Raw genomic sequence first — 27,167 nt, 5'->3', positions numbered from 1 at the left:
GATGGGACCAGATGCCATGATCTTCGTTTTCTGAATGTTGAGTTTTAAGCCAACTTTTCCACTCTTCACTTTCACTTTCATCAACAGGCTTTTGAGTTCCTCTTCACTTTCTGCCATAAGGGTGGTGTCATCTGCATATCTGAGGTTATGGATATTTCTCCCTGTAATCTTGATTCCAGCTTCTGCTTCTTCCAGCCCAGTGTTTCTCATGATGTACTCTGCATATAAGTTAAATAAACAGGGTGACAATATACAACCTTGACGAACTCCTTTTCCTATTTGGAACCAGTCTGTTGTTCCATGTCCAGTTCTAACTGTTGCTTCCTGACCTGCATATAGGTTTCTCAAGAGGCAGATCAGGTGGTCTGGTATTCCCATCTCTTTCAGAATTTTCCACAGTTTATTGTGATCCACACAGTCAAAGGCTTTGGCATAGTCAATAAAGCAGAAATAGATGTTTTTTGGAATGCTCTTGCTTTTTCCATGATCCAGCGGATGTTGGCAATTTGATCTCTGGTTCCTCTGCCTTTTCTAAATCCAGCTTGAACATCAGGAAGTTCACAGTTCACGTACTGTTGAAGTCTGGCTTGGAGAATTTTGAGCATTACTTTACTAGCATGTGAGATGAGTGCAATTGTGTGGTAGTTTGAGCATTCTTTAGCATTGCCTTTCTTTGGGATTGGAATGAATCCCACTGACCTTTTCCAGTCGTGTGGCCACTGCTGAGTTTTCCAAATTTGCTGGCCTATTGAGTATAGCACTTTCACAGCATCATCTTTCAGGATTTGAAATAGCTCAACTGGAATTCCATCACCTCCACTAGCTTTGTTCATAGTGATGCTTCCTAAGGTGCACTTGACTTCACATTCCAGGATGTCTGGCTCTAGGTCAGTGATCACACCATCATGATTATCTGGGTTGTGAAGATCTTTTTTGTACAGTTCTTCCGTGTATTCTTGCCACCTCTTCTTAATATCTTCTGCTTCTGTTAGGTCCATACCATTTCTGTCTTTTATTGAGCCCGTCTTCGCACGAAATGTTCCCTTGGTATCTCTAATTTTCTTGAAGAGATCTCTAGTCTTTCCCATTCTGTTGTTTTCCTCTATTTCTTTGCACTGATCGCTGAGGAAGGCTTTCTTAACTCTTCTTGCTATTCTTTGGAACTCTGCATTCAGATGCTTATATCTTTCCTTTTCTCCTTTGCTTTTCGCTTCTCTTCTTTTCACAGCTATTTGTAAGGCCTCCCCAGACAGCCATTTTGCTTTTTTGCATTTCTTTTCCATGGGGATGGTCTTGATCCCTGTCTCCTGTACAGTGTCACAAACCTCATTCCATAGTTCATCAGGCACTCTATCTATCAGATCTAGGCCCTTAAATCTATTTCTCACTTCCACTGTATAATCATAAGGGATTTGATTTAAGTCATACCTGAATGGTCTAGTGGTTTTCCCCACTTTCTTCAATTTAAGTCTGAATTTGGCAAGAGGGAATTCATGATCTGAGCCACAGTCAGCTCCTGGTCTTGTTTTTGCTGAGTGTATAGAGCTTCTCCATCTTTGGCTGCAAAGAATATAATCAATCTGATTTCAGTGTTGACCATCTGGTGATGTCCATGTGTAGAGTCTTCTCTTGTGTTGTTGGAAGAGGGTGTTTGCTATGACCAGTGCACTTTCTTGGCAAAACTCTATTAGCCTTTGCCCTGCTTCATTCCACGGAGAAGACAATGGCACCCCACTCCAGTACTCTTGCCTGGAAAATCCCATGGATGGAGGAGCCTGGTAGGCTGCAGTCCATGGGGTTGCTAAGAGTCGGATACGACTGAGCGACTTCACTTTCACTTTTCACTTTCATGCATTGGAGAAGGAAATGGCAATCCACTCCAGTGTTCTTGCCTCGAGAATCCCAGGGACGGGGGACGCTTGGTGGGCTGCCGTCTATAGGCTCGCACAGAGTCAGACACGACTGAAGTGACTTAGCAGCAGCAGTAGCTGCTTCATTCCATATTCCAAAGCCAATTTGCCTGTTACTCCAGGTGTTTCTTGACTTCCTACTTTTGCATTCCAGTCCCCTATAATGAAAAGGACATCTTTTTTGGGTGTTAGTTCTAAAAGGCCTTGTAGGTCTTCATAGAACTGTTCAACTTCAGCTTCTTCAGGATTACTGGTTGGGGCATAGACTTGGATTACTGTGATATTGAATGGTTTGCCTTGGAAACGAACAGAGATCATTCTGTCGTTTTTGAGATTGCATCCAAGTACTGCATTTCAGACTCTTTTGTTGACCATGATGGCTACTCCATTTCTTCTAAGGGATTCCTGCCTGCAGTAGTAGATGTAATGGTCATCTGAGTTAAATTCACCCATGGAATATTACTCAGCCCTTAAAATGAAAGAAATAAGACCATTTTCAGCAACACTTATGGACCTAGAGATTGTTATAGTAAGTGAAGCACGACAGAGAAGGGGAAATATCAGATGGCATCCCTTTTATGTGGAATCTAAAAAGAAATGATAGAAATGAACTTATTTAAAAAACAGAAATAGACTCACAGACTTAGATAATGAACTTATGGTTGCCAGGGAGAAGAGTCAGGGGAAGGGACAGAGAGTTTGGAGTGGACATGTACACACTGCTATATCTAAAATAGACAAACAACAAGGACCTACTGTATAGCACATGGAACTCTGTTCACTGTTGCGGCAGCCTGGAGGGGAGAGGAGTTGGGGCAGAAGGGGTACATGTATTAATATATACAAGGCTGGATCCCTCCACCGTTCATCGGAAACTATCACTACGTTGTTAATTGGCTATATCCCAACATAAAATTTAAAGTTTTTCACATTTTCATGGTGGAGTCTTATGGTTTTCTTTATATATCATATCATCTGCAAACAGTGACAGTTCTGCTTCTTCCTTTCTGATTTGGATGTCTTTTGTTTCTTTTTCTTGCCTAATTACTCTGGGATTCACCATTACTCATAATACTATCAATATCCACCAATCTGTACTTAAATCCACTTTTACCTTCCTTGTATTGGTTATTTAGACTTTCTATTCTTAAAAAAAAATTAGCACAGTAAGTCTAATACAGCACCATAAAAATCGAATATTTAGCATTTTTGGTCCTCTCTATTGTGTGGTTGATTTTGTTTAAAGGACCTACAAATGCATCCCTCTTTTTTTGTTTGTTTGTTTTGGTCACTGTATGGCATGCTGGATTTTAGTTCCCTGACCAGAGATTGAACCGATGCCCCTTGCAATGGAAGTGTGGTGTCTTAACCACTGGACCACCAGGGAAGTCTCTGTGTGTTGATTTTTCTTTTAATATCTGCTGTTTTATCATTTTTTTATGCTACAATCCTGGGTTTTATTTTTCAACTAATGAAAATTAACACAGATGTTACTGATTTTAATTTTTTTCTTGTCTAGTATTTCTATTAAAACTTTCCTTCCAAGAACTGATATATATATATATATAGTAATATATCTAAATATATATGTTTTATATGTATGATTCAGTTGTTTTCTAATTTCCATTTGATTTTTTCTTTGATTGAGGGGTCTTTAATGGTATGCTAATTCATTTCCAAATATATGAGTGTTTTCTAGTTGTCTTTTATTGTTGATTTCCAGCTTTACTGCATTACATTTAGAGAATGCTATTGAAAGCTATTAAAATAAGTTGAGTCTTGCTTTATTTCCTAATTTCTGCTCAATTTGAAAAATATACTGGTAGCATGTAGAATTGTGCTCAATATGTTATGTGGCAACCTGAGTGGGAGGGGAGTTTGGGGGTGAATGGATACATGTGCACGTAGGGCTGAGTCCCTTAGTTGCTCACCTGAAAATATCACATTGCTTGTTAACTGGTATTCTTCAATACAAAAAAAAAGTTTTAAAAAAATATATATACTGGTTCTTGATTAATGCTCTGTTTCCATTTCTAGGAAGATGGTTAAAAGTGTTAGTTAAAAAATCTGACATACACATTTCCTCATAATTGGGAAGAATTACATGACTGTAGTTCCATTTTCTAACAGGAAATGACACTGTTATCCCTATTACCCTTCCTGTAGCTAACTTACATTGCATTTGAAAGAATAGTGGCTGAAAATAAGAGCAAAAATAGACTGATGGTCTAAATAGAGAGACATAGAACAGCCACAACATGCAGCCTCCTCTGCCCTCAGCAGATCATATCACAGACATCCATAGAAAATCAGTTATATTAATTCAGAATTCATAACTGTCTTCTGAATAGATGCATAAGAAAAAAGTACCAACTCTACTAATTAGAGCTATTTAGCTGGAGGCAGAAATCCTAGCACCACAAAGGATAAATGCAGTTAGTCTCATAGACAGAAATTCAGTCTGTATGACTGGCAGTGATAGATAAGGGTTTCAACTAGCTCCTCACTGAGAAGGAATCTGGGCCAGTAATCAGAACCCAACGCTTATATTTGAAATGGGACCTAATTAACCTTAAAAGCTTCTGCACATCAAAGGAAACTATTAACAAGGTGAAAAGACAGCCTTCAGAATGGGAGAAAATAATAGCAAATGAAGCAACCGACAAACAACTAATCTCAAAAATATACAAGCAACTCCTACAGCTCAACTCCAGAAAAGTAAATGACCCAATCAAAAACGGGCCAAAGAACTAAATAGACATTTCTCCAAAGAAGACATACAGATGGCTAACAAACACATGAAAAGATGCTCAACATCACTCATTATCAGAGAAATGCAAATCAAAACCACTATGAGGTACCATCTCACACCAGTCAGAATGGCTGCGATCCAAAAGTCTACAAATAATAAATGCTGGAGAGGGTGTGGAGAAAAGGGAACCCTCTTACACTGTTGGTGGGAATGCAAACTAGTACAGCCACTATGGAGAACAGTGTGGAGATTCCTTAAAAAACTGGAAATAGAACTGCCTTATGATCCAGCAATCCCACTGCTGGGCATACACACTGAGGAAACCAGAAGGGAAAGAGACACGTGTACCCCAATGTTCATCGCAGCACTGTTTATAATAGCCAGGACATGGAAGCAACCTAGATGTCCATCAGCAGATGAATGGATAAGCAAGCTATGGTACATATACACAATGGAGTATTACTCAGCCATTAAAAAGAATACATTTGAATCAGTTCTAATGAGGTGGATGAAACTGGAGCCTATTATACAGAGTGAAGTAAGCCAGAAGGAAAAACACCAATACAGTATAGTAACGCATATATATGGAATTTATTTTTTTTTTTTTAGTTTTCTCACCTTTATTTTTTTTTAATTTTACTTTATTTTTAAACTTTACATAATTGTATTAGTTTTGCCAAACATCAAAATGAATCCATCACAGGTATACATGTGCTCCCCATCCTGAACCCTCCTCCCTCCTCCCTCCCCATAGCATCCCTCTGGGTCGTCCCAGTGCACCAGCCCCAAGCATCCAGTATCGTGCATCGAACCCGGACTGGAATTTAGAAAGATGGTAACAATAACCCTGTGTACGAGACAGCAAAAGAGACACTGATGTATAGAACAGTCTTATGGACTCTATGGGAGAGGGAGAGGGTGGGAAGATTTGGGAGAATGGCATTGAAACATGTAAAATATCATATATGAAACGAGATGCCAGTCCAGGTTCGATGCATGATACCGGATGCTTGGGGCTAGTGCACTGGGACGACCCAGAGGGATGGTATGGGGAGGGAGGAGGGAGGAGGGTTCAGGATGGGGAACACATGTATACCTGTGGCGGATTCATTTTGATATTTGGCGAAACTAATACAATTATGTAAAGTTAAAAAAAAAATTTTGGCTGTGAATAATGAAGTGCATGCTGTCGTCATTCCTATGTATGCACTGAGACTGTCCCTGGACAAATTCTCCAAAACCAGAGTTTTAGCCAGCAATTGTATGCAAGTTATTTGGTGAGGAATAATCTCAGAGAAAAACTGTAAGGAAGAGAGAAGCAGGATAGGTAAAGGAATTTTCAGACATAACAGACTTCAGAACAAGGAAGGTGTAGAATTTAATCAGGAGATGGTACATTGAGTGGCTTGCCACAATTTTGAGGTTATGAGAGCAGATATTAGAGACAAGACTTGATAGTACATTAGGCAGAAGAGAACACATGGTGGTGGGGAAGACTCTAAAAGCCAAAGCTGATGATAAAGGCAAACAGGAGCAATTTGTGGATGTCACATAGGCAATCAATAACTGAGTATTTTCTTTTTCAACAAGGTCTTTCCCAGCAGAGCCACCTCATTAGAAAGTGCTCAGATTGTGTGTTCATTCTCTTCTACTTTCTTTTTTTGACTGTTTCCCCCAGCAATAGCTTCTCATGCCATACCATTCCCTTGCCCTGTGTGTTAGGAAGAGGAAACCTGAGAGATGGCAAATTTTTAGAATTATAACATAAACAATATTGTGTAGGAGGCAAAATATCCCTGAGGGAACCATCTACGTCCCAATATTTTTTTTAAAACAAGTTGAGTTTCCACCACTTCATTTGTTATTCAGGATGGTAAATGAAACATCACTAAAAAATTCTGTATGGTATGTCAGGATTTAAAAAACATTTTTGACAACATCACATGAGATAACAGATCGACAGAGCACAAGATGCCTGGTATCTAAAGCAGTAGTCTCAAAATAATGGTCTCTGATGGCCTGAGGAATCTCTTTAAAATCTTTTTTAAGGAATGCAGAATACAACCTTTATGTTATAGGGGCTCTAATGTCAGAGGGAATACTCACAGACATTCAAAGGAAAAAAGCAGCCTTAAAACTTTCCCCTGAATTACGGGATACATGAAATCACAAGAACTGCAGAAACCCACACCTGAATTGCAAGACTGTCAGTTCTTCCTCCAGCTTAATAAACTCATGATTTTAAGGAATTGGAAGGTAATTATCCTGCTGTGAAAGGTGGGAATTTTAGAGCTTTTTCTCTTTAAGATTATTGTATATCTTCTAATTTTTATTCTATTGGAAAGGAAAAGTTAAAATTCTGCATAATCTCCTTCTCCCTCTGCCTCTGTAACTCAGCTTGCCCCTTGCAAAGGCTAGATCACGTAGGTCACGTAGTCTCAGAAAGTGGGGACTTGCAATACTAGGAACTGGAGTTTATCTCACTCATCCTTGTCCTGCTCTTTGCAATCGCCTGGCCCCTGCAAACTTGCTTAATCATGCCTGTCTGTGTAAAGGTCAGGCATCCCCCTCCCATCTTGACTGCTGTTCTCGCGCACTCGAAACCCCTTAGTTTAAACCAACCTATTAACATCTAGTGTTGCCCATTATAGTCTGTCTATAAAAACTCTGTAATCCCTTTGTTTGGGGCTCAGAGCTTGGAGTGTTAACTCCTCTGGGCCTACCAGTGTAAATAAGCCTGAGTTCTCCAACTCTCCGAGTGTGGTGCTCGGTTTCTTGAGTACTGGTTTCTGTAACACTGTATCTTCTAAAGCAACATTTCATGCAAAGATGAGCTCGATAAAGGACAGAAATGGTATGGACCTAACAGAAGCAGAAGATATTAAGAAGAGATGGCAAGAATACATAGAAGAACTGTACAAAAAAGATCTTTACGACCCAGATAATCACGATGGTGTGATCACTCACCTAGAGCCAGACATCCTGGAATGTGAAGTCAAGTGGGCCTTAGAAAGCATCACTACAAACAAAGCTAGTGGAGGTGATGGAATTCCAGTTGAGCTATTTCAAATCCTGAAAGATGATGCTGTGAAAGTGCTGCACTCAATATGCCAGCAAATTTGGAAAACTCAGCAGTGGCCACAGGACTGGAAAAGGTCGGTTTTCATTCCAATCCCAAAGAAAGGCAATGCCAAAGAATGCTCAAACTACCGCACAATTGCACTCATCTCATACGCTAGTAAAGTAATGCTCAAAATTCTCCAAGCCAGGCTTCAGCAATATGTGAACCGTGAACTTCCTGATGTTCAAGCTGGTTTTAGAAAAGGCAGAGGAACCAGAGATCAAATTGCCAACATCCGCTGGATCATGGAAAAAGCAAGAGAGTTCCAGAAAAACATCTCTTTCTGCTTTATTGACTATGCCAAAGCCTTTGACTGTGTGGATCACAATAAACTGTGGAAAATTCTGAAAGAGATGGAAATACCAGACCACCTGATCTGCCTCTTGAGAAATTTGTATGCAGGTCAGGAAACAATAGTTAGAACTGGACATGGAACAACAGACTGGTTCCAAATAGGAAAAGGAGTACGTCAAGGCTGTATATTGTCACCCTGTTTATTTAACTTCTATGCAGAGTACATCATGAGAAACGCTGGACTGGAAGAAACACAAACTGGAATCAAGGTTGCCAGGAGAAATATCAATAACCTCAGATATGCAGATGACACCACCCTTATGGCAGAAAATGAAGAGGAACTAAAAAGCCTCTTGAAGAAAGTGAAAGAGGAGAGTGAAAAAGTTGGCTTAAAGCTCAACATTCAGAAAATGAAGATCATGGCATCCGGTCCCACCACTTCATGGGAAATAGATGGGGAAACAGTGGAAACAGTGGCTGACTTTATTTTTCTGGGCTCCAAAATCACTGCAGATGGTGACTGCAGCCATGAAATTAAAAGACGCTTACTCCTTGGAAGGAAAGTTATGACCAACCTAGATAGCATGTTCAAAAGCAGAGACATTACTTTGCCAACAAAGGTTCGTCTAGTCAAGGCTATGGTTTTTCCTGTGGTTGTGTATGGATGTGAGAGTTGGACTGTGAAGAAGGCTGAGCACTGAAGAATTGATGTTTTTGAACTGTGGTGTTGGAGAAGACTCTTGAGAGTCCCTTGGACTGCAAGGAGATCCAACCAGTCCATTCTAAAGGAGATCAACCCTGGGATTTCTTTGAAAGGAATGATGCTAAAGCTGAAACTCCAATACTTTGGCCATCTCATGCAAAGAGTTGATTCATTGGAAAAGACTCTGATGCTGGGAGGGATTGGGGGCAGGAGGAGAAGGGGACGACAGAGGATGAGATGGCTGGATGGCATCACTGACTCGATGGACGTGAGTCTGAGTGAACTCCAGGAGTTGGTGATGGACAGGGAGGCCTGGCGTGCTGTGATTCATGGGGTCACAAAGAGTCGGACATGACTGAGCGTCTGATCTGATCTGATATCTTCTAATATTCTATATCTTCTAATAATCAAGTACCCATTTGGTATTAAGAGCCTGTTATATTAAAGAAACTATAAGCAAGGATAAGCTGGTAATTTACAGTGTTGAAATTTACAGTGTTTACAATTCCCTGTAAAATTACAGGGAATTTTCAATCCCTTCCTCCTGGTAGAGACATAACCCAGAAAACTGTATGGAGGGAGCTTTCAAGAACGAAAAAGAGAACAGAATGGTAAACTCAAGGCAAAAGCCAGGTGAAGAGAGAGGGTAAGACTTGGTTAACAAACAGAAAGACTGAGAAAACACTATAAATCTTGTTCTCCAGTGCCTGACAGGGTGATAGGGGAGAACGGAAACAGTGCCATGCTGACATAACTTTCTATTATTACTGTTGTAAAATATATGAAAAAAAAATGTTATCAGCATATTTGAAAAGATCAGATCAGATCAGTCGCTCAGTTGTGTCTGACTCTTTGTGACCCCATGAATCGCAGCACGCCAGGCCTCCCTGTCCATCACCAACTCCTGGAGTTCACTCAGACTCACGTCCATCGAGTCAGTGATGCCATCCAGCCATCTCATCCTCTGTCGTCCCCTTCTCCTCCTGCCCCCAATCCCTCCCAGCATCAGAGTCTTTTCCAATGAATCAACTCTTTGCATGAGGTGGCCAAAGTACTGGAGTTTCAGCTTTAGCATCGTTTCCTCCAAATAACACCCAGGGCTGATCTCCTTTAGAATGGACTGGTTGGATCTCCTTGCAGTCCAAGGGACTCTCAATTTGAAAAGAAGAGCATGATAAAAGTCAAAAGTTCTCATCCAAAATTAATAAAGATTATGCAGAGTACCTAACCCTCATTCTGCAGACATATCCCCTTGGAGAGGCTTGCAAAAAACTTGGGTGGAGATGCACTGTTTGCATAAAACTCCCCTAGCCATTCTTGCTATGCCCCTTGGTGATGACCACTTATATAGGGCAATTGTAATTTGACACTACAGTAAATGGGGATCATGTATAGAATTCAAAAATGGTAGTTTCTTTCTCCCAGATTTTAAACAACCATAGCTGGAGTTTTGAGAAGTGGTTGTAAATCAAGTTCAGCAAGAATGCAGAAAGCATCTATACATGTATTCACGATGCTACGTGACAGTATTCTTAAAACCATTTAGAAAGAAATCAACGATCTTTAGTACTAAGTAGAGCAAGTGGTGTATTAAAGAGGAGTTAATAAATGCACTGAAGTATAAGAATGGAGGCTTTCTGAAGAATATGGTTGTTCCCGACCTGTGCCCCTCCACCCCACACCCCCACCCTGGCCCTGTAGCCTCTGAATTAACCTTAGTAAAAATTCTACAGTCACTAGGCTCTAGATGCAGTTGGGGCATACAAAATTTTAAAGCAACTCTCTGCTCTGTCTAAGCATACATGCAGACACACATGCACAAACCCCAAACAGCAAAAACCTAACCTCCTCACAATAAACTGATGTGAATCCAGAAGAAATGGCTAACACACATAGGAAAGTTTGCGGAGAATTTCAAGGGAAGTGACATTTTAATTGTCTTTCTAAGAATGCTCTTTTAGCAGTCAGAAAAGGGCAGGAAGAACACTATAAGAAAACATGTGCATAGTAGAAGAGTCATGAAGCATATACAATTTTTTTTTTTTGGAACAGGGGGATGGTCCCCACGTAGGAGAGGTTGGAGGCAGATGAAGTGAGGGCATTTGCACTGAGGGAAGCCTAAAAATTAATTAGCCACACAAGTAAGTGACTCTCTAGGTTCTCACTGCCTCTCTGCGTTTATGTAATACATGTGCACTTACCAGCTGTATCACTTCTGGCAAATTAAGTAACTTGCTAAGGCCATAGTTTCTTCACTACAAACATCATAATTGGAGAAGGCAATGGCAGCCCACTCCAGTACTCTTGCCTGGAAAATCCCACGGACGGAGGAGCCTGGTAGGCTGCAGTCCATGGGGTCGCTAGGAGTCAGACACGACTGAGTGACTTCACTTTCACTTTTCACTTTCATGCATTGGAGAAGGACATGGCAACCCACTCCAGTGTTCTTGTCTGGAGAATCTCAGGGATGGGGGAGCCTGGTGGGCTGCTATCTATGGGGTCGCACAGAGTCGGACACGACTGAAGCGACTTAGCAGCTGCAGCAGAAGAATTACCTAGTTTGTAAGCAGAAGATATCTAAAAATCTAAAATGTGATGTACAGTGATTGCAGATTGAACATAGAGAAGCTGGTAAGAGGTGAAGGACCAGGAGAGGGAAAGAATAGAGGTTGTGGCAAAAATCCATTTGAGTGATGGAGTAGAAAGCAGGAGACATTTTTTAGTTAGGCTCCTGGAATCTAGAAAATGTGAACAAGAGAGGATGAAAAATCAAAGTAACTCAGGCTAGTTTCTAAAAAATGAGCAAAAGTCTAATAGAAGTAAAATAGAAGAGGGGAGGCTGAGGCAGAGGGGACACCACACGCAAAAACAGAGCAGCGTGAAGGATCGTGGTGTGTTTGGAAGATAGAGGGCACTGCTGTCCGGTTTGAGTGTGGGGGAGGCAAGGGGATGTGGTGGCAACAGGAGTAGTATCTAGGGATCCATTTATGCTGAGCATCAGATATCATACTGGGGTGTTTGGTTTCCTCTTATAATCAGTGTGTATCTATTCACTATTTTGGATACCAGTAGTGACTTAATATATCCTCTGTTTAGGAATCGAATATCTGGTCATGATGCAGTGAATAAAAATGCAACAAATTTGTGACTAATGGAAAACTACCTAGGTATCATATTTACCCTACTGGATACTTCCAGGACAAGAGCAGAGAGAATAAAAACAAAGAGCAACAACAGAAAGGTGATGGCAAAAGGACACCTGGAATTTTGGCCCTGAATTTAAATACAGAAATATGAGAAAGAAACCAAAACTGGGGTCTGATGGAGCTCTCTGATGTTTGCAAGTAACTCACTCAGGAAGTGCAGGAGGGAACTCTGACATGTGGGGGAAATATGACCAATTCTGTTCTGAAAATCTTACATTCAATACATGAAGGACATTTTGGCCTGGAAATGTGTCAAAGGAAATGGAAGCTTCCTATACGGTAGAAGTGAGAATTAGAGAGTCGTACAAGGTAAGTGATAGTTAAAGCAATAAAGGAAAAATGTTTCCTTTGGAGGTAAATAGACAAAAACCTTCAGAGGAGACTGGAAGGGTCTCAGAGACAAGCCATTTGGGTCTAGAAAGATTGCTTGGGTAGATGAGTTTCCCACCTTAGGGTGTTTGAATTGGTTGTGAACCATGCGGTTAATGCTCTCAAGGGCTTCCCTGACTCCACAAACCAAAGTAGCCATTCATTTTTTCATCATAGAGATCCTACGTGTTTGGTTACATTTTGTGTTTCATGTGTGTAAATTCTGGCCCATCATAAGCATGTAGTCAATATGTGTTGAATAAATTCACAACTTCCATAATCACTTAACCACTCTAAAACTCATTTTATGTTTATAAAATCAAAATAGAAATTCTAAGCTCCCAGACTTGTGAGGACTATGTCAGGCAGCTCTGTCTAGCCCCAGCATATTGTCTGACATATTATGGATATTAAGTGGGTGCTGGTTACCTGTTCTTTGCCCATAGCTACAGTGCAAAAAAAAAAAAAAAAAAGTAACTCTTCAAATGTGTTAGTCTTATAGAATAATTTCCAGTTGGTGGTTTCTCTATTTCTCTTGCACACTCCTTCATTTTCCACCACTGATTCCTCCCTTTTTTCCCCTCCCCTTCCCCTTCAACAATGACTGAAGTTAAAATCAAAATTCTACAGAGTGTTTTTATGTCTGTCTTCACCTCTTGTGAGAGCAAATGTTTAATGAAAAATTGAAATAGAAATATTATTTACAAAATTGATCTGAGGAATTTGAGTTTATTCCATTCAGGTCTGCACTTCAAAGCAAACCACTTTGCTAGAAAATGTCCTGGAGATTTTGCTTAAAAAGCCAAAATTTGATTAGAACATTATGACCAGAATACACCACTCTGGGACATTACCTTCAAAATCATTTTGACTCCAAGCTAGTCCATTAATATTGTATTGCTGCTGCTGCTGCTAAGTCTCTTCAGTCATGTCCGACTCTGTGAGACCCCATAGACGGCAGCCCACCAGGCTCTGCCATCCCTGGGATTCTCCAGGCAAGAACACTGGAGTGGGTTGCCATTTCCTTCTCCAGTGCATGAAAGTGAAAAGTGAAAGTGAAGTTGCTCAGTGGCGTCCGACTCTTAGCAACCCCATGGACTGCAGCCCACCAGGCTCCTCCGTCCATGGGATTTTCTAGGCAAGAGTACAGGAGTGGGTTGCCATTGCCTTCTCCAATATTGTATTAGGAATCTGGAAAAAACCTTCAATTAGAAATTATTAAGAACTTAAAGTTATTGATATGTATTTGATATATATTAAGAACTAATGATATTTTAAATATATATCAAGTTTTAAATATTACCATGAATGGAAGCCCAGTAGAAGTCACAATATGTTAAATTCATTTATGTGGTCAGGTCATTGTCACAATCATTACTTTCAGAGTCACTGCATGGTGAAACTGATGGGAGAGGATTTCATTGAAGGAAAACTCAAAGTTATTTTGGAAAATTTTCACTTATCTCCCTAATTTTTTTAAGTTATATTATAAGTGATTTAATTGCTTGAATTATTCTTTCAGTCAATAGTTTATGAAGCACTCCTGAGTGCCAGGTTACCATTCTATCTGACAGAGCATTTGCAAAATGTAGCATTACAAAATCCTGTGGGTGAGAACAAAGCAATTTTATTATATTTCCCTCTTACATGCAGATCCATTTTGGAAAAGAGAGAGAAGAATGCTTTTGTGAGTATAATCCAAGAAGACATTTGGGCTCACTCTGTGTTATTTATGCAGATTCCCACACTAGAATCAGTCTCACTACTCTAATTCCTGAACTTGACTTCAGTCAACTGCATTTAGCATCACATTCTCAGACTCTCCCACGAAGAGGTGCCCTGAAGCTCAGGTCCCTCCCCTTGATTAAAGTCTAGGTGACGTTGGTATATAGGATAGTTTCTATTCATCTCAGAGTCTTCATCTCAATAATCCTGTAACTTTAGAGGAAAGTTGCTGTGTGCACCAGGAGGATGGGTGATCATACCACACTGAGCACATTCCTTCTGTGGGGATCTTCCAGTTTCTCAGACATGCAAAATCTCCTCTTTGTGATGACTTTCTTCTCCCATATGACCATCCTAGCCACAAATGCATCCATAATGGTGGCCATAAAGCTCAATCACAACCTTTAAACCCCCATGTATTTTTTCCTCTGTGGTCTCTTATTTTCAGAAACCTGTACCACTTACATATACACAATGGAATATTACTCAGCTACAAAAAATAATGCATTTGAGCCGATTCTAATGAGGTGGATGAACCTAGAGCTTATACAGAATAAAGTAAGTCAGAGCAAAAGACAGATATTATATATTAAAGCGTATATATGGAATCTATTGGAGAAGGCAATGGCACCCCACTCCAGTACTCTTGCCTGGAAAATCCCATGGATGGAGGAACCTGGTAGGCTGCAGTCCATGGGGTCCCTAAGAGTCAGATACGACTGAGCGACTTCACTTCCACTTTTCACTTTCATGCATTGGAGAAGGAAATGGCAACCCACTCCAGTGTTCTTGCCTGGAGAATCCCAGGGACAGGGGAGCCTGGTGGACTGGAGTCTATGGAGTCGCACAGAGTCGGACACAACTGAATCGACTTAGCAGTAGCAGTAGCAATGGAATCTATAAAGATAGTACTGATGATCCTGTGTGCAGGGAAGCAAAGGATCTTTACACAGACATAAAGGACGGGCTTTTGGACACAGTAGGGGAAGGAGAGGGGGGTGAGAGAATAGCATTGAAACATATACATTACCATGTATAAAATAGCCAGTGGGAGTGTGATGTATGATGCAGGGAGCCAAAAATCGGCGCTCTGTGACAACCTAGAGGGATGGAGTGGGGAGGGAGCCAGGAGGGGGGATCAAGAGGGAGGGGACACATGTATACCTATGGCAATTCCTGTTGCTGTATGGTTGCACAATATTGCAAAGTAATTACCCTCCAGTTAAAAAAAAATTTTAAAGAAACCTGTATCACTACGGTAATCATCCCCTACATGGTGGGCTTGCTATCAGACAGCAAGTCCATTTCCCTTCCTGAGTGTGCCACACAGATGTTCTTCCTGTCCGGCAATAACTGCTTCATCATGGCTGCCGTGCCTATGACTGGTACACTGCTATTTACAACCCATTCCACTACTCCATCCTCATGACCAGTAAGATCTACTTTCAACTGATGTTGGCAGACTGGGTAGTGGTTAGGTTCCTGGTTTCTGTGTGCATCATAACCATTGTATTCAACTTGTCTTTCTGTGACTCCAACACCATCCTGCACTTCTTTTGCAATGTCTTGGCTATGGTCTGCCTTGCTTGTGACTATACTCTCTCGTGAAATGGCTACTTTTATGCTGACTTTGTGTTGGTGGGCAGCTTTATTTTAATTATGATTTCCTATGTCTTCATTGGGTTCATAGTCATGAAGATGCCTTCTGCCAAGGGGAGGTATAAGGCCTTCTCAACTTGCTTCTCACTGTGGTGTGCACACACTATGGATTTGCTGGCTTTGTCTATTTGAGGCCCAGGGCAGTGACTCAGTCTGTGAAGATATGCAGATGGCATATACAGTACTGACACTTCTGCTTAATCCCATTGTTTCCTTTTAACTTTAGTGATTATGTTTTTCAGATCTAGAAATTTCCCTTGGTTATATTTTATAATTTTATTTCTTTGCTGAAATGTTTTAAACAAAGAAATAGAATTTCAATGATTGCTTGTTGAAGCTTTGTTTACTGCCGCCTTGAAATCCTTGTCAGATAATTTCAGCATCCTTTTCATTTTGATGTAGGCATACATTGCCTTTCCTCATCCAACTGTGATTTTTCTAGTTCTTGGTATGACAGTGACTTTTATTGTAACAGAGACATTTAGGATATCATATTAAGAGGCTCTGGATCAGATTCAGTCTTTTTATAGAAGGATGTCCCCCATCACAGCAACTACTAGGGTGTGGGTATGTGTGTGTGACTTCAGCTTCCTGCTGAGCACACAGATTTGGCCAAAAATGGAGTGCTGACCCCACTGCCTCCTGGCAGTTGAGTGAGAGACAAGCTCAGCTTTTCCCACTGCCCTGTTGTCTCCTTCCCCATTATAGGGTAACACCCCCTGCCTTGCACATCTCCTCTCTTCCAAGTAAGGTCAGTTCCTCGCTGGACTCCCTGCGTCTAGGGAAGGGAGGATGTGGAGAGCTGGTTCACACTGCTCTGTTGTTGAAGGTAGTGGTGGAACTCAGATCCCCATTCGGCCCTCACTTACAAGGGTAGGGTCATCATTATAGGGAAGTAGAGTACCAACTAGTACCCCCTCACATTCTTTCACTGCTGCCAGATGACCAGGGGAGGTTCATTTCCCTGTTGGATCCCCATGACAATACCCCAGCAGACAAATCAAAGGTTGGGGAGGCGGGTAAAAAATAGCTCCCTACTTGGCCCCGGTGAATCCTGCAGGTAGGAGACAGGTATGGTTTTCCTCTCACTTGTCTACAGTAGGGCAGGTATTGCCAAAAGGTTTTCTATTCTGTTAGGTCACCCTTTTCCCAGTTCCTTGGCTAGCAGGAACAGACTTATCTTTGAACACTTTTTGTCTTTTGTGGTTCTGGGTTGGAGGCTTGTGCAGCATCCTGTCCAGGATGTATGCAAGCAATAGGAAAACACAGGGACTCAGGCCTATGGGATTTCCTCGGGTGTAAAGTCCCTAGGAGTCTGCCTCCTTCTCCATCTTCTTTATGATCTTCCTAAGTTTGTTTGTTGTTTTATCTAGGGATGTTTTTAATAAGAGGGAGAACCTAAGGGGTATAGAGCAACTTCATCTTCTATGAAATGGGAAGTTTATGCCTTCAAACATTTAACAATATTTTTCTAGCTTCTTATTGATTTTGTGACAGAAATTTGGTCTAATACAAGTTCACCTGACATATCCAGATGTAGAAGTCTGCATACTTTGAACAGAAAGAAATGAAATGTGTCACAAATGAAAGTCCCTCTAGTGGTGAAGTATTTTTCAAAGAGCCCCTCATTCTGCCTGACTACAGAAAGTATGTACCTTAAAAGAAATCAGAATATTAAGAGGATATTTGTAACCCTGAAATTTTGCTTAACCTTTATGTGTCTCAGTTACAGCTTCTAAAAAGGATGAATTAAAAAACACCTTTTGGGGTTGTTCTGAGGATTAATTGGGTCACTACTTGTAAATTAATAAGAACTGTAACTGGAAGGTAATGAACAATCTCCTATTGTTAGCTCCTTTGCTAACACTCTTGCTACTGCTACGCTAACATTTGCCTTGTACAAATTCTAACTCTCCTCTGTGTCTCCAACCATGCCAAGACAAAAGGGAGACACTACTCAGCAGAGTGATTACATAGCTTTTACTAAGACAGGCTGAAATGATAGTTGCCAATCTGAGTTAAACAGGGTCAAGGCAGTGGTGTAATTGTGGTGCGCATGGGTTTGTGTAAAGGCCTATTATAGGTGTAGCAGGATCTGACACAAACATTCAGTCAATTTGAATCAGGCTGACATTCAATTGATTCAAAGGCTGCCAAGTCAGTGGTTCATGTTAGGGCAAAAACTTCATTCATCCATTCATTTATTAATGTTTTATTCATGCATTTTAAATATACATTGATGCTTACTATGTTCCAGAAATCATGTAAAAACAGACACAGAGGAAAAGCAAGACATTAAAGGTGTCGGTATGAAGAGTCCAGCATTTTGGAGAAAACAAATACTGAGTCTGTAGCTGCAAGTGCACCGAGTATTCTTAAAAATATGCAGGGTGCTTCAGAGGGGTAACAGGTGTATTTAATTTGGTCTGAAGCCTGAGGAAGGTTTCCAGGAGGATGGAAAACATTTAAGTGGGTATGGATAGCCTAAGTAGATGTTACCCAGGTGAGGGGGAAAATGCATTCAAGTAGAGTTACTGCACGTGAGAGGGTCCTATGGTGGCAAAGAATGTGGATATATTTATGGTTTTTAAAAGAAGATCAATAATACATAGAGTCTGAGAGTCTGGGGAGTGCAGGAAGAGTGTTGAGAGAGAAGTGTAACAGGGGCCACATTCAGGACTTCGTAAGACATGTTAAGAATTGTTGCCTTTACTTAAAGTCTTTGTGGGATATTAACAAAGGAATTAATCTGTTAGATTTATGCCATGGTTGGAATATGGAGAATGAGTAGTAAGACAATAAGAGAGGGGAAAGGAGAGATGGTTAGAGTTCTATTAGCTGGGATTATCCAGAGAAAACAGAGCCACTGTGATGGTGGTGGTTTTAAAGGAACTGGCTCACACATTTATGAGAGCTGACAATTCCAAAATGCAAGGGACAGTCCAGGAAACTGGAAATTCCAGAAAGAGTTGATGTCACAGTCTTGAATCCAGAGGCAGCCTGGAGACAGAATCCCTCTTTTTAAGAGGACTTAAGTTTTTTCTCCTAAGGTTTTCGACTGATTGGATGAAGGCCACCCACATTTTGGACAGTAATCTGCTTTATTCAAAGTCTAAATGTTAGTCACACCTAAAAATTACCTTCCCAGCAATATCTAGACTCATGTTTGACCAAACAACTGGTCACTGTAGCCGAGCCAAATTGACACATAAAATTAGGCTGTGCATTTGACCACAAACAAGTCACTTAAAGAGCTTGTTTATCACTCCCTAGGAATTCAGGAACCCTGCTTATTTCCACGAAGAAATCACCTGTTTTTGACCTGGCAGAATTCACAGCAGGTTTGGTCAGGAGCATCTACTCTGTTCTTTATGAAGTCTCCTATAACTAGGCTGGAGTCAGACCTAAGAACACAGAACAGATTTTGGGGGGGGGGGTCCAAAAACACCATCTCCAACAGATATCCATGCAAAAAGAATGTCTCTAATAATTTCACTGTCTGGCTCCACTTGGTTGTCTCCTCTCAGAATATACTCAGTCATAACTATAACTTTCATACTCATTCCAGGACAAGCTACTTTTGAAATGGACCCAGTCTTAAAGTTTTGACAGTCCAATAGCTTTCCTTGACTTGTACCAGAATACAACTTTTGAAAAAATATGAATAAAACTTTAAAGAATTTTCAAAGGATTATTTTTTCATGTTAACCAGTTTGGGTTACTAATTAAGAATTAAATTTCAGTTTATTTAAGGGCCTCTAGTTTACTCTCTGATATGGGAAAAATCTAGCCCCAACCTTTACTAAGAGCCTTCACATTAGCTAATAACATATAGACCAATATGTTTTGACCAGAGACACTCTTTGTCCTTTCATTATTATTTTATGGTACATCATTATATCAAATACTAAAAAAAAAAGAAAAAACAAATTAAGAACACACATTTCTAGCAAGCTCTCTCTTCACCCCCAAGCTGAGTTGTCAGCACAGCAGAAACTGTGGTCTGAGGTGCTAGGTACAAGGTCTCTGGACTATAAGTAAGTGAAGAGAGGCTAAGCACAAAGGAAAACAAAGCAGTCTTCATCACACAGGAAAAGATGACTTCAAAGGTCATTTCAACCTTAGGGAGAGCAGCCAGGACAGCAAAGTAAAAGGACCCCGAGCTCACTTCCATCTCAGGAGCACACCAAAATCACAACTATCTGCACAACAGCCATCAGTGAAAAAGACTAGAACTTACCAGAGAAGATCTTCTACAACTAAATGTATCAATATAAAGAAATCACCAAAATAGGTAAAAAGGGCAGATTCAAAATATAACCAAACACCATCACCCCCCAAGCTGAGCAATGACCCACAAACTGGAGAATAATTATATTGCAGAGGTTCTTCCACAGGAGCGAGAATTCTGAGCCCCAGCCTAGGGGTCCAGCACCAGGAAGATGAGCCCCCAGAGCATTTGGTTTTGAAGGTCAACAGGGTTTAATTTCAGGAGCCCCTCAGAGCTAGGGAAACAGAGACTCTTCTCAGGGTGCCCACAAAATTCCACAGGACCCCAGGCAAGAGCAGTAATTGTAAGAGCCTGGACCAGACCTACCTGCAGATCCTGGAGAGTCTCCTGGAGGCGGTGGAGGCAGCTATGGCTCACTCTGGGGACAAAGACACTGGCAGCAGCCTCTCCTGGAAGCAGACGCTATCATGTAGATGCTGGTGCTGGTAGTGGCTGATGCTGGCGAGCGCCATCTTGGAAATTTTCCTCCAGCTCATTAGCCCAACAGCCTACAGGTGCTGAGACACCTGAGTTCAAGCAGCTAGCTGGGTGGAGACACAGCCCCAGCCTTCTCCAGACAGGCTGCTTAAAGACTAAAGAGCCCACAGCTGCCTCTAGATGCAGCCCAGGACACAGCTCCACTCACCACTAGCCCCTCCCACAAGAAAGTCCGCATAAGCCCCTAGACTAGCCTCACCCATGGATACAGACATGAGAATGTAGACCAGATCCTAACCTGAGACAAGCTAGGCCATGGCCCTGCTCATTAGCTGACCAATGCAAACTTCAGGACCCCCAAATCCCCCTACCAATGATTTGAAATCAGATCCAGGACCCCTGGACCCTGGAGTGTGGCTGCCAGTAGACCAGCACTAACCCAGGGCCTGGTTTCACCTCCCAGTGGGTGGACAACAGTCCCAGAGTCTTCAGGACCCTGGATCCACCCACCAGTGAGCCATTGCTAGCCCTGGGGCCCCATAGGGTTCCACAGCCAGCCATCTCATGACCAGATCCTGCTAAACAGCAGCCAGCAGCCTCCATACAAGGCTGAACCTGGCAGCCAACCAGACTATTGGCATAGTCAGCCCACCACAACAGAAGGACTCACGCAACCCTCTTAGGGGGATTCCTAGAGCATATAGCTTGGGGAATGAGAGGAGCATACACTGCTGGGATGTGTAGGATGCCTCCTACAGAGGGCCAGTTCTCCAAGGTTCAACCACAGATATGGGCTTCCCAGGACGCACTAGTAATAAAGAACCTGCCTGCCAATGAAGAAGACCTAAGAGACATGGGTTCGACCCCTGAGTAGGGAAGATCCCCTGGAGGAGGGCATGACAACCCACTCCAGTCCCATGGGAAAATCCCATGGACAGACAAGCCTGGCAGACTATAGTCTACAGGGTTGCATAGAGTCAGACACGACTGAAGGAACTTAGCATACACACACGCACTACAGATATAAAAACATAAATAGCAGCTTAAAATAAGGCAGCAGAGGAATATGTTTCAGATGAAAAAACAAGATAAAACTGCAGAAGAAGTGATGTGAAAATAGGCTGCTGCTGCTGCTAAGTCGCTTCAGTCGTGTCCAGCTCTGTGCGACCCCATAGACGGAAGCCCACCAGGCTCCCCCGTCCCTGGGATTCTCCAGGCAAGAACACTGGAGTGGGTTGCCATTTCCTTCTCCAATGCATGAAAGTGAAAAGTGAAAAGTGAAGTCACTCAGTCGTGTCAGACTCTTCGTGACCCATGGATTGCAGCCTACCAGGCTCCTCCGTCCATGGGATTTCCCAGGCAAGAGTACTGGAATGGGTTGCCATTGCCTTCTCCAGTGAAGATAGGCAATCTACCCAAAAAAGAGTTCAGAGTAATGATCCTAAGAATGATTAAAAAACTTAGGAGGATGGATGCACAGAGCAGGAAGTGAGAAGTTTTTTAACAAAGCTCTCTGTTCAGAGCCCCCTTAATCTCATTGTTCCTGAGGCTGTAGATGAGGGGGTTCAACATGGGGATCACCACCATGTAGAACACAGACACCACCTTGTTCTGGTCAGTTGAGTAGCTGGACTTGGGCATCACGTAAATGAACGTGATGGTCCCATAGAACAGAGTGACTGCTGTGAGGTGGGACGTGCAGGTGGAGAAGGCTTTGTGGCGCCCCTTGGTGGAGTGCATCCTCAGGACGGTGATGAGGATGTAGGTGTAGGATACAGCTATGACAGTCACTGTGATCACAACGATGGAGCCAGCCGTAAATGAGGGGACAGCTGCAGGGATACTGATGTCAGAACAGGAGAGTTCCACCAAAGGAGCAAAATCACAGAAAAAATGATTGATTTGATTTGGTCCACAGAAAAGTAAAAAATAGAAGCAAATAGTAACAGAGCAAGCATTGAGAAAACCAGCTACATAAGCCACTGTGAGTAACTGAACATAAACTTGTGTGGACATTTTGGTAGAATATAGTAGCGGGCTACAAATTGCCACGAAGCGATCATATGCCATGGCAGCCAAAAGGAAGCACTCAGATGACCCAAAGAAAACAACAGAACCAAGCTGGACTGCACATCCAGGATAGGAGATGGTATTTGTCTCCACCAGGAAGTTTACAAGCATATTGGGTGTAACAGAAGATGAATAGCCTATGTCAGCAAAGGCCAAGTGGCTCAAAAAAAAATACATGGGATGATGGAGCTGAGAAGAGATTCTGATAAGAATGATTGTGCTGAGATTCCCACATATGGTCACCAGGTAGATACAGAGGATGATCATGAAGAGGATGATTCGAAGGACTGGATCATTTGTTAAGCCCAGTAACATGAACCCTGTCATTGCAGTACTGTTCCCATGCCCCAGGGAATCCATGAGAAAAGGTAGCTCCTATTGTAATGAACCTGCGATGAAACATTACATTAAAGACATTTTTAACTGGATGGTTTCCTTGTTCTTAATACACAGAGGTTATTATCGAAATAAATTATTTTCAAGATGGTTTTGGACGAATTTTTTTACCTTAGAGTAAAAAAAGTATATTCTTTTATCTTTATATAAATTTTAGAGTAGAAAACTTTATTTATTTATATAATGAATATTCTATAGGCTAAACATTGTTTTCAGTAGTAACACTGGAAAACCTGCTTCAAATAATGTGTATCTTTTTCTTTTTATATAATAGTTAACATTTATTGAATATTTACTAAATGTCAGGGCTTGGGTTAATAATTTTCTATATAGTTCTATTTTAATTTATATAAAATAATATGTATTTTTATCTCATGTATAGATGATGAAACTGACTTTAGCAATATAACAGCTAAGTTTGCACAGCAAGTGGTAAAATCAAGATGTGACTCTCATCTTGGTAGTTTGAATCCAGTCCATTCCTTCAGTAACTATATAGTACACTATAAATGAAATTAGAGAATACTTACGATGAAGTCAAGTCTCTTGGATATGGGTGGATAGCAAATTACTTTCCTACTTTCAGAAAGGTAAAGTATAAATGAGATACCTAGTTAATTACAAAGTTTACAATTTCTCTCAAAACAAGACCACATTTTTAAATGGAGAAACACAATTTTCTTAATAGGACAAAGAAGAAATGGAAAGGTAATTTAAAGTTATAAATGAAATCAGCTATTATAAATGTATTATGTTTATTTAACATTTATAATTAAGAACTAAATGTTTTAATTAGTTTGAAACATCATTATAATCTCTATGCAAAATGTTACATGTTTAATATCTAGGACATAATTAAACTACACACATTCAAAGAAATCTGATTATTTCCTAATGTCATGATGTTACATTGGAGTAAAATAGAACAAATAATATGTTTCAACATAATATACTGCTGAATAAGTTTCCAGGTTAGATAAGAAGTGTACTCAGTTTCACCCAGCAAGTTACCAGCTTGAAACTCATCTGCAAGTTCTTTGACTTTATATTTCCAACTTTGTCTAAAGCCTCTGGTTGCCTCTAAGCTTAAGTCTTCCAAACAATAAATAAAGGAAGTTTTTCCAAGATATTTACAAACAGTAAGTCCTCAAAGCATCTTAAAGTTAGTGAAATTTATAGTATAATACTTATTGGCTAAATACCAAGTTTAAATATCACTGAAAGACTATGTAATTTTCTGGTCTTATGGGTGAAAAAATGAGGAATCATTATCACTTGAATTAAGCCTATTTATATACTAAGTGGGCTTTCCAAGTAGCTCAGCTGGTAAAGAATCTACCTGCAAAGCAGGAGACCCTGGTTTGATTCTGTGGTAAGGAAGATCCCCTGGAAAAGGGATAGGCTACCCACTCCAGTATTCTCAGGCTTCCCTGGTGGCTCAGGTGGTAAAGAATCCACCTGCAATATGGGAGACCTGGGTTTGATCTCTGGGCTGGGAAGATCCCCTGGAGCAGGGTATGGCAACCCCAGTATTCTTGCCTGAAGAATCCCCATGGACAGAGGAGCCTGGTGGGCTACAGTACATGGGGGTCTCAGAGAATCAGACACTACTGAGTGACTAAGCACAGCACAGCACATACACTAAGTAGATGACTGAAACTTAGATTAATTCAACTAACATTATTTGCTGGCTTCCCTGGTGGCTCATCTGCTCAAGAATCCACCTGCAATACGGGAGACCTGGGTTCGATTCCTGGGTTGGAATGATCCCCTAGAGAAGGGAATGGCAACCTACTCGAGTATTCTGGCCTGGAGAATTCCATGGACTGTATAGTCCATGGGGTCACCAAGAGTCGGACACAACTGAGCAACTTTCACTCAAGGTTATTTGCTACATTACTACTGGATAACATCTGCCCAATTTCTCCACTGTGATTTGTAAGTACAGACACAACTTCAGAGAGTAAAATGTTCTCAAGTGGGTATTGAAAAATCAGTTCATGCGTGCTAAGTCAGTATAACTGATTAATTTACAAAAGCCAAAAATTTTACCTCTTAAAATGAGAACTCATTCATCTTGCAGTAATAAATTCAAACTCATTGCTGTAATATAACATCTGTGCTATCTCATTATTTGCCTTTGAGGATAAATCCCTGAAGATTCTCGAGATTCAAATGTGAATTCAACAGCACCTAGGGTCATTATCACAGTCTCAAGTGAATACTGAACAGTGCACCTCACACAAATGTAACTGATCTTTGAGGGGTCTGTCAATTCTCAAGCAATCAAATTTTTTGTTTGTTTGTTTTTATCTAGTTGTACACTTCCATTTGATAATTATTGGAAATATAATCAATTATCTCATAACTAAATATTGGTTCTAAGTTTAATATATCAGGTTAAGAACTAAACTTCAAATATAAAATGGTAGAGGAAGGTGCAATCGAGATAGCAGATTAGGAAGACATTGAGCTCACCTCCTCCCACAAACACATCAAAATTACAAATACAAATAGAGCAATTTTCTCTGAGGACAACTTGAAGACTAGAAGAATGACTCTATGATCAAACAAAGAACCACACAGAGTCGAGTACAAGAGAAGTGCTCGAGTTGGAACCCACACCCGCAGTGGGCAACCCAGAGGAGGAAGAGAATATCACAGGCTCAGGGATTCTCCCTAAAAAGAAGGGGGTTCAGCTCCACATTGGGCATCCCAGCCCTGAGGTTGAGCATCAGGAAGATAAGCCCCATTTCCTGGTTTTGAAAACCAGGGGGGCTTACCAGAAGGCTGTAGAAAACGGAGATCTGCTCTCGAAGAGTACACCCACAGACTCACTTGCTCTCCATCCCAGTGCAAAGGTAGAAGATTGAAAAGTTCCTGGTGCTCTGGCTAACCTGCCAGATTGCCCCAGAACATTCCACCCCATATCCAGCTACAGCCTCTCTGCCAACCCCCCACCAATGTGTGACTGCCAGCATGTCTCAAGACTAGATTCAGCTTTCTCTAGGCTGCAGTTTAAGCCCCTCTGGCTCCAGTCATATCCCACCAATGCAGCAACCACCATCATGCCACAGGAGAATCCATGGCTTACACCAGGCTCTGACTTCAGCCCCTCTGTCTCCAGCTCTAATTCCCACCAAGGTGGTGGCTGCCAGGAGAAGTCATGGTCCTTGTTAGTTTCAGATCCAGATCTCCCATCAAAGCCACTGAGCACACACAGACTGCAAAGGGATGCTCCCCCAGAAGCACACACCTTCAAGACCAGGATAGGTAATGTTTCACCTAATTTCATAGACAAACAAAGAAAGTCAAACAAAATGAAAATATGAGGAATATGTTCCAAATTAAAGAATGAGATATGTTGTTGCTGTTGTTCAGTTGCTCAGTCATGCCCGACTCTCTGTGGCCCCGTGGACCGCAGCATGCCAGCCTTCCCTATCCTTCACTATCTCCCAGAGTTTGCTCAATCTCATGTCCTTTGAGCCAGTGGTGCCATCTAACCATCTCGTCCTCTGTCGTTGCCTTCTCCTCCTGCTTTCAATCTTTCCCAGCATCAGAGTCTTTTCCAATGAGTCATCTCTTCGCATCAGTGGCCAAAGTGTTGGAGCTTCAACATCAGCATCAGTCCTTCTAATGAATATTCAGGGTTGATTTCTTTAGGACTGACTGGTTTGATCTCCTTGCAGTCCAAGGAACTCTCAAGAGTCTTCTCCAACACCACAATTCGAAGGCATCAATTTTCAGTGCTCAGCCTTTTTTATTGTCCAGCTCTCAGATCCACACATGACTACTGGAAAAACCATAGCTTTGTCAGCAAAGTAATGTCTCTACTTTTTAATACACTGTCTAGGTTTTTCATAGCTTTTCTTCCAAGGATTAAGCATCTTAATTTAATTTCATGGCTGCAGTCACCTTCCACAGTGATTTTGGAGCCCAAGAAAATAAAGTCTGTCACTGTTTCCATTGTTTCCCCATCTATTTGCCATCAAGTGATGGGACCAGGTGCCATTATCCTAGTTTTTTGAATTTTGAGTTTTAAGCCAGCTTTTTCACTCTCCCCTTTCACCTTCATCAAAAGGCTGTTTAATTCCTCTTCACTTCTGCCATTAGGGTGGTGTCATCTGCATATCTGATGTTATTAATATTTCTCCCAGAAATCTTGATTCCAGCTTGAGCTTCATCCAGCCCGTTATTTCCCATGATGTACTCTGCATAGAAGTTACATAAACAGTATGACAATATACAGCCTTG

General features: G+C 41.3%; 2 protein-coding genes and 1 pseudogene across 3 annotated transcripts in view; 1 reads left to right on the top strand and 2 right to left on the bottom strand.

The window, feature by feature from the left end:
• OVCH2 (ovochymase 2) overlaps positions 1-21,338 on the bottom strand; it is a 276,389-nt gene extending 255,051 nt beyond the window's left edge. The window contains exon 1 of one of the 2 annotated variants that reach the window (XM_086340230.1): positions 20,337-21,338. The gene's annotated coding sequence lies outside the window, so the exon portion shown is untranslated. The remainder of the gene's footprint in view (positions 1-20,336) is intronic. The other variant, XM_086340232.1, reaches the window with a different exon arrangement.
• Positions 14,327-15,959, top strand: LOC147357806 (olfactory receptor 10Z1-like; annotated as a pseudogene).
• Positions 21,339-21,947: 609 nt separating the features above from the next.
• On the bottom strand, positions 21,948-22,877 carry LOC147357804 (olfactory receptor 5P6-like). The gene has a single exon (XM_086340229.1). The coding sequence runs from the start codon at positions 22,875-22,877 to the stop codon at positions 21,948-21,950; it is 930 nt and encodes a 309-aa protein (XP_086196355.1).
• Positions 22,878-27,167: the final 4,290 nt, after the last annotated feature.

This window comes from Bos grunniens, chromosome 15 (genome assembly GCF_055505025.1).
Source record: "Bos grunniens cultivar Pamir isolate PY7600 chromosome 15, Bosgru_T2T1.0, whole genome shotgun sequence".
Lineage (NCBI taxonomy): Eukaryota > Metazoa > Chordata > Mammalia > Artiodactyla > Bovidae > Bos > Bos grunniens.
Note: the sequence above shows the minus strand (reverse complement) of the source record. Positions and strands in the feature narration are given on the sequence as shown.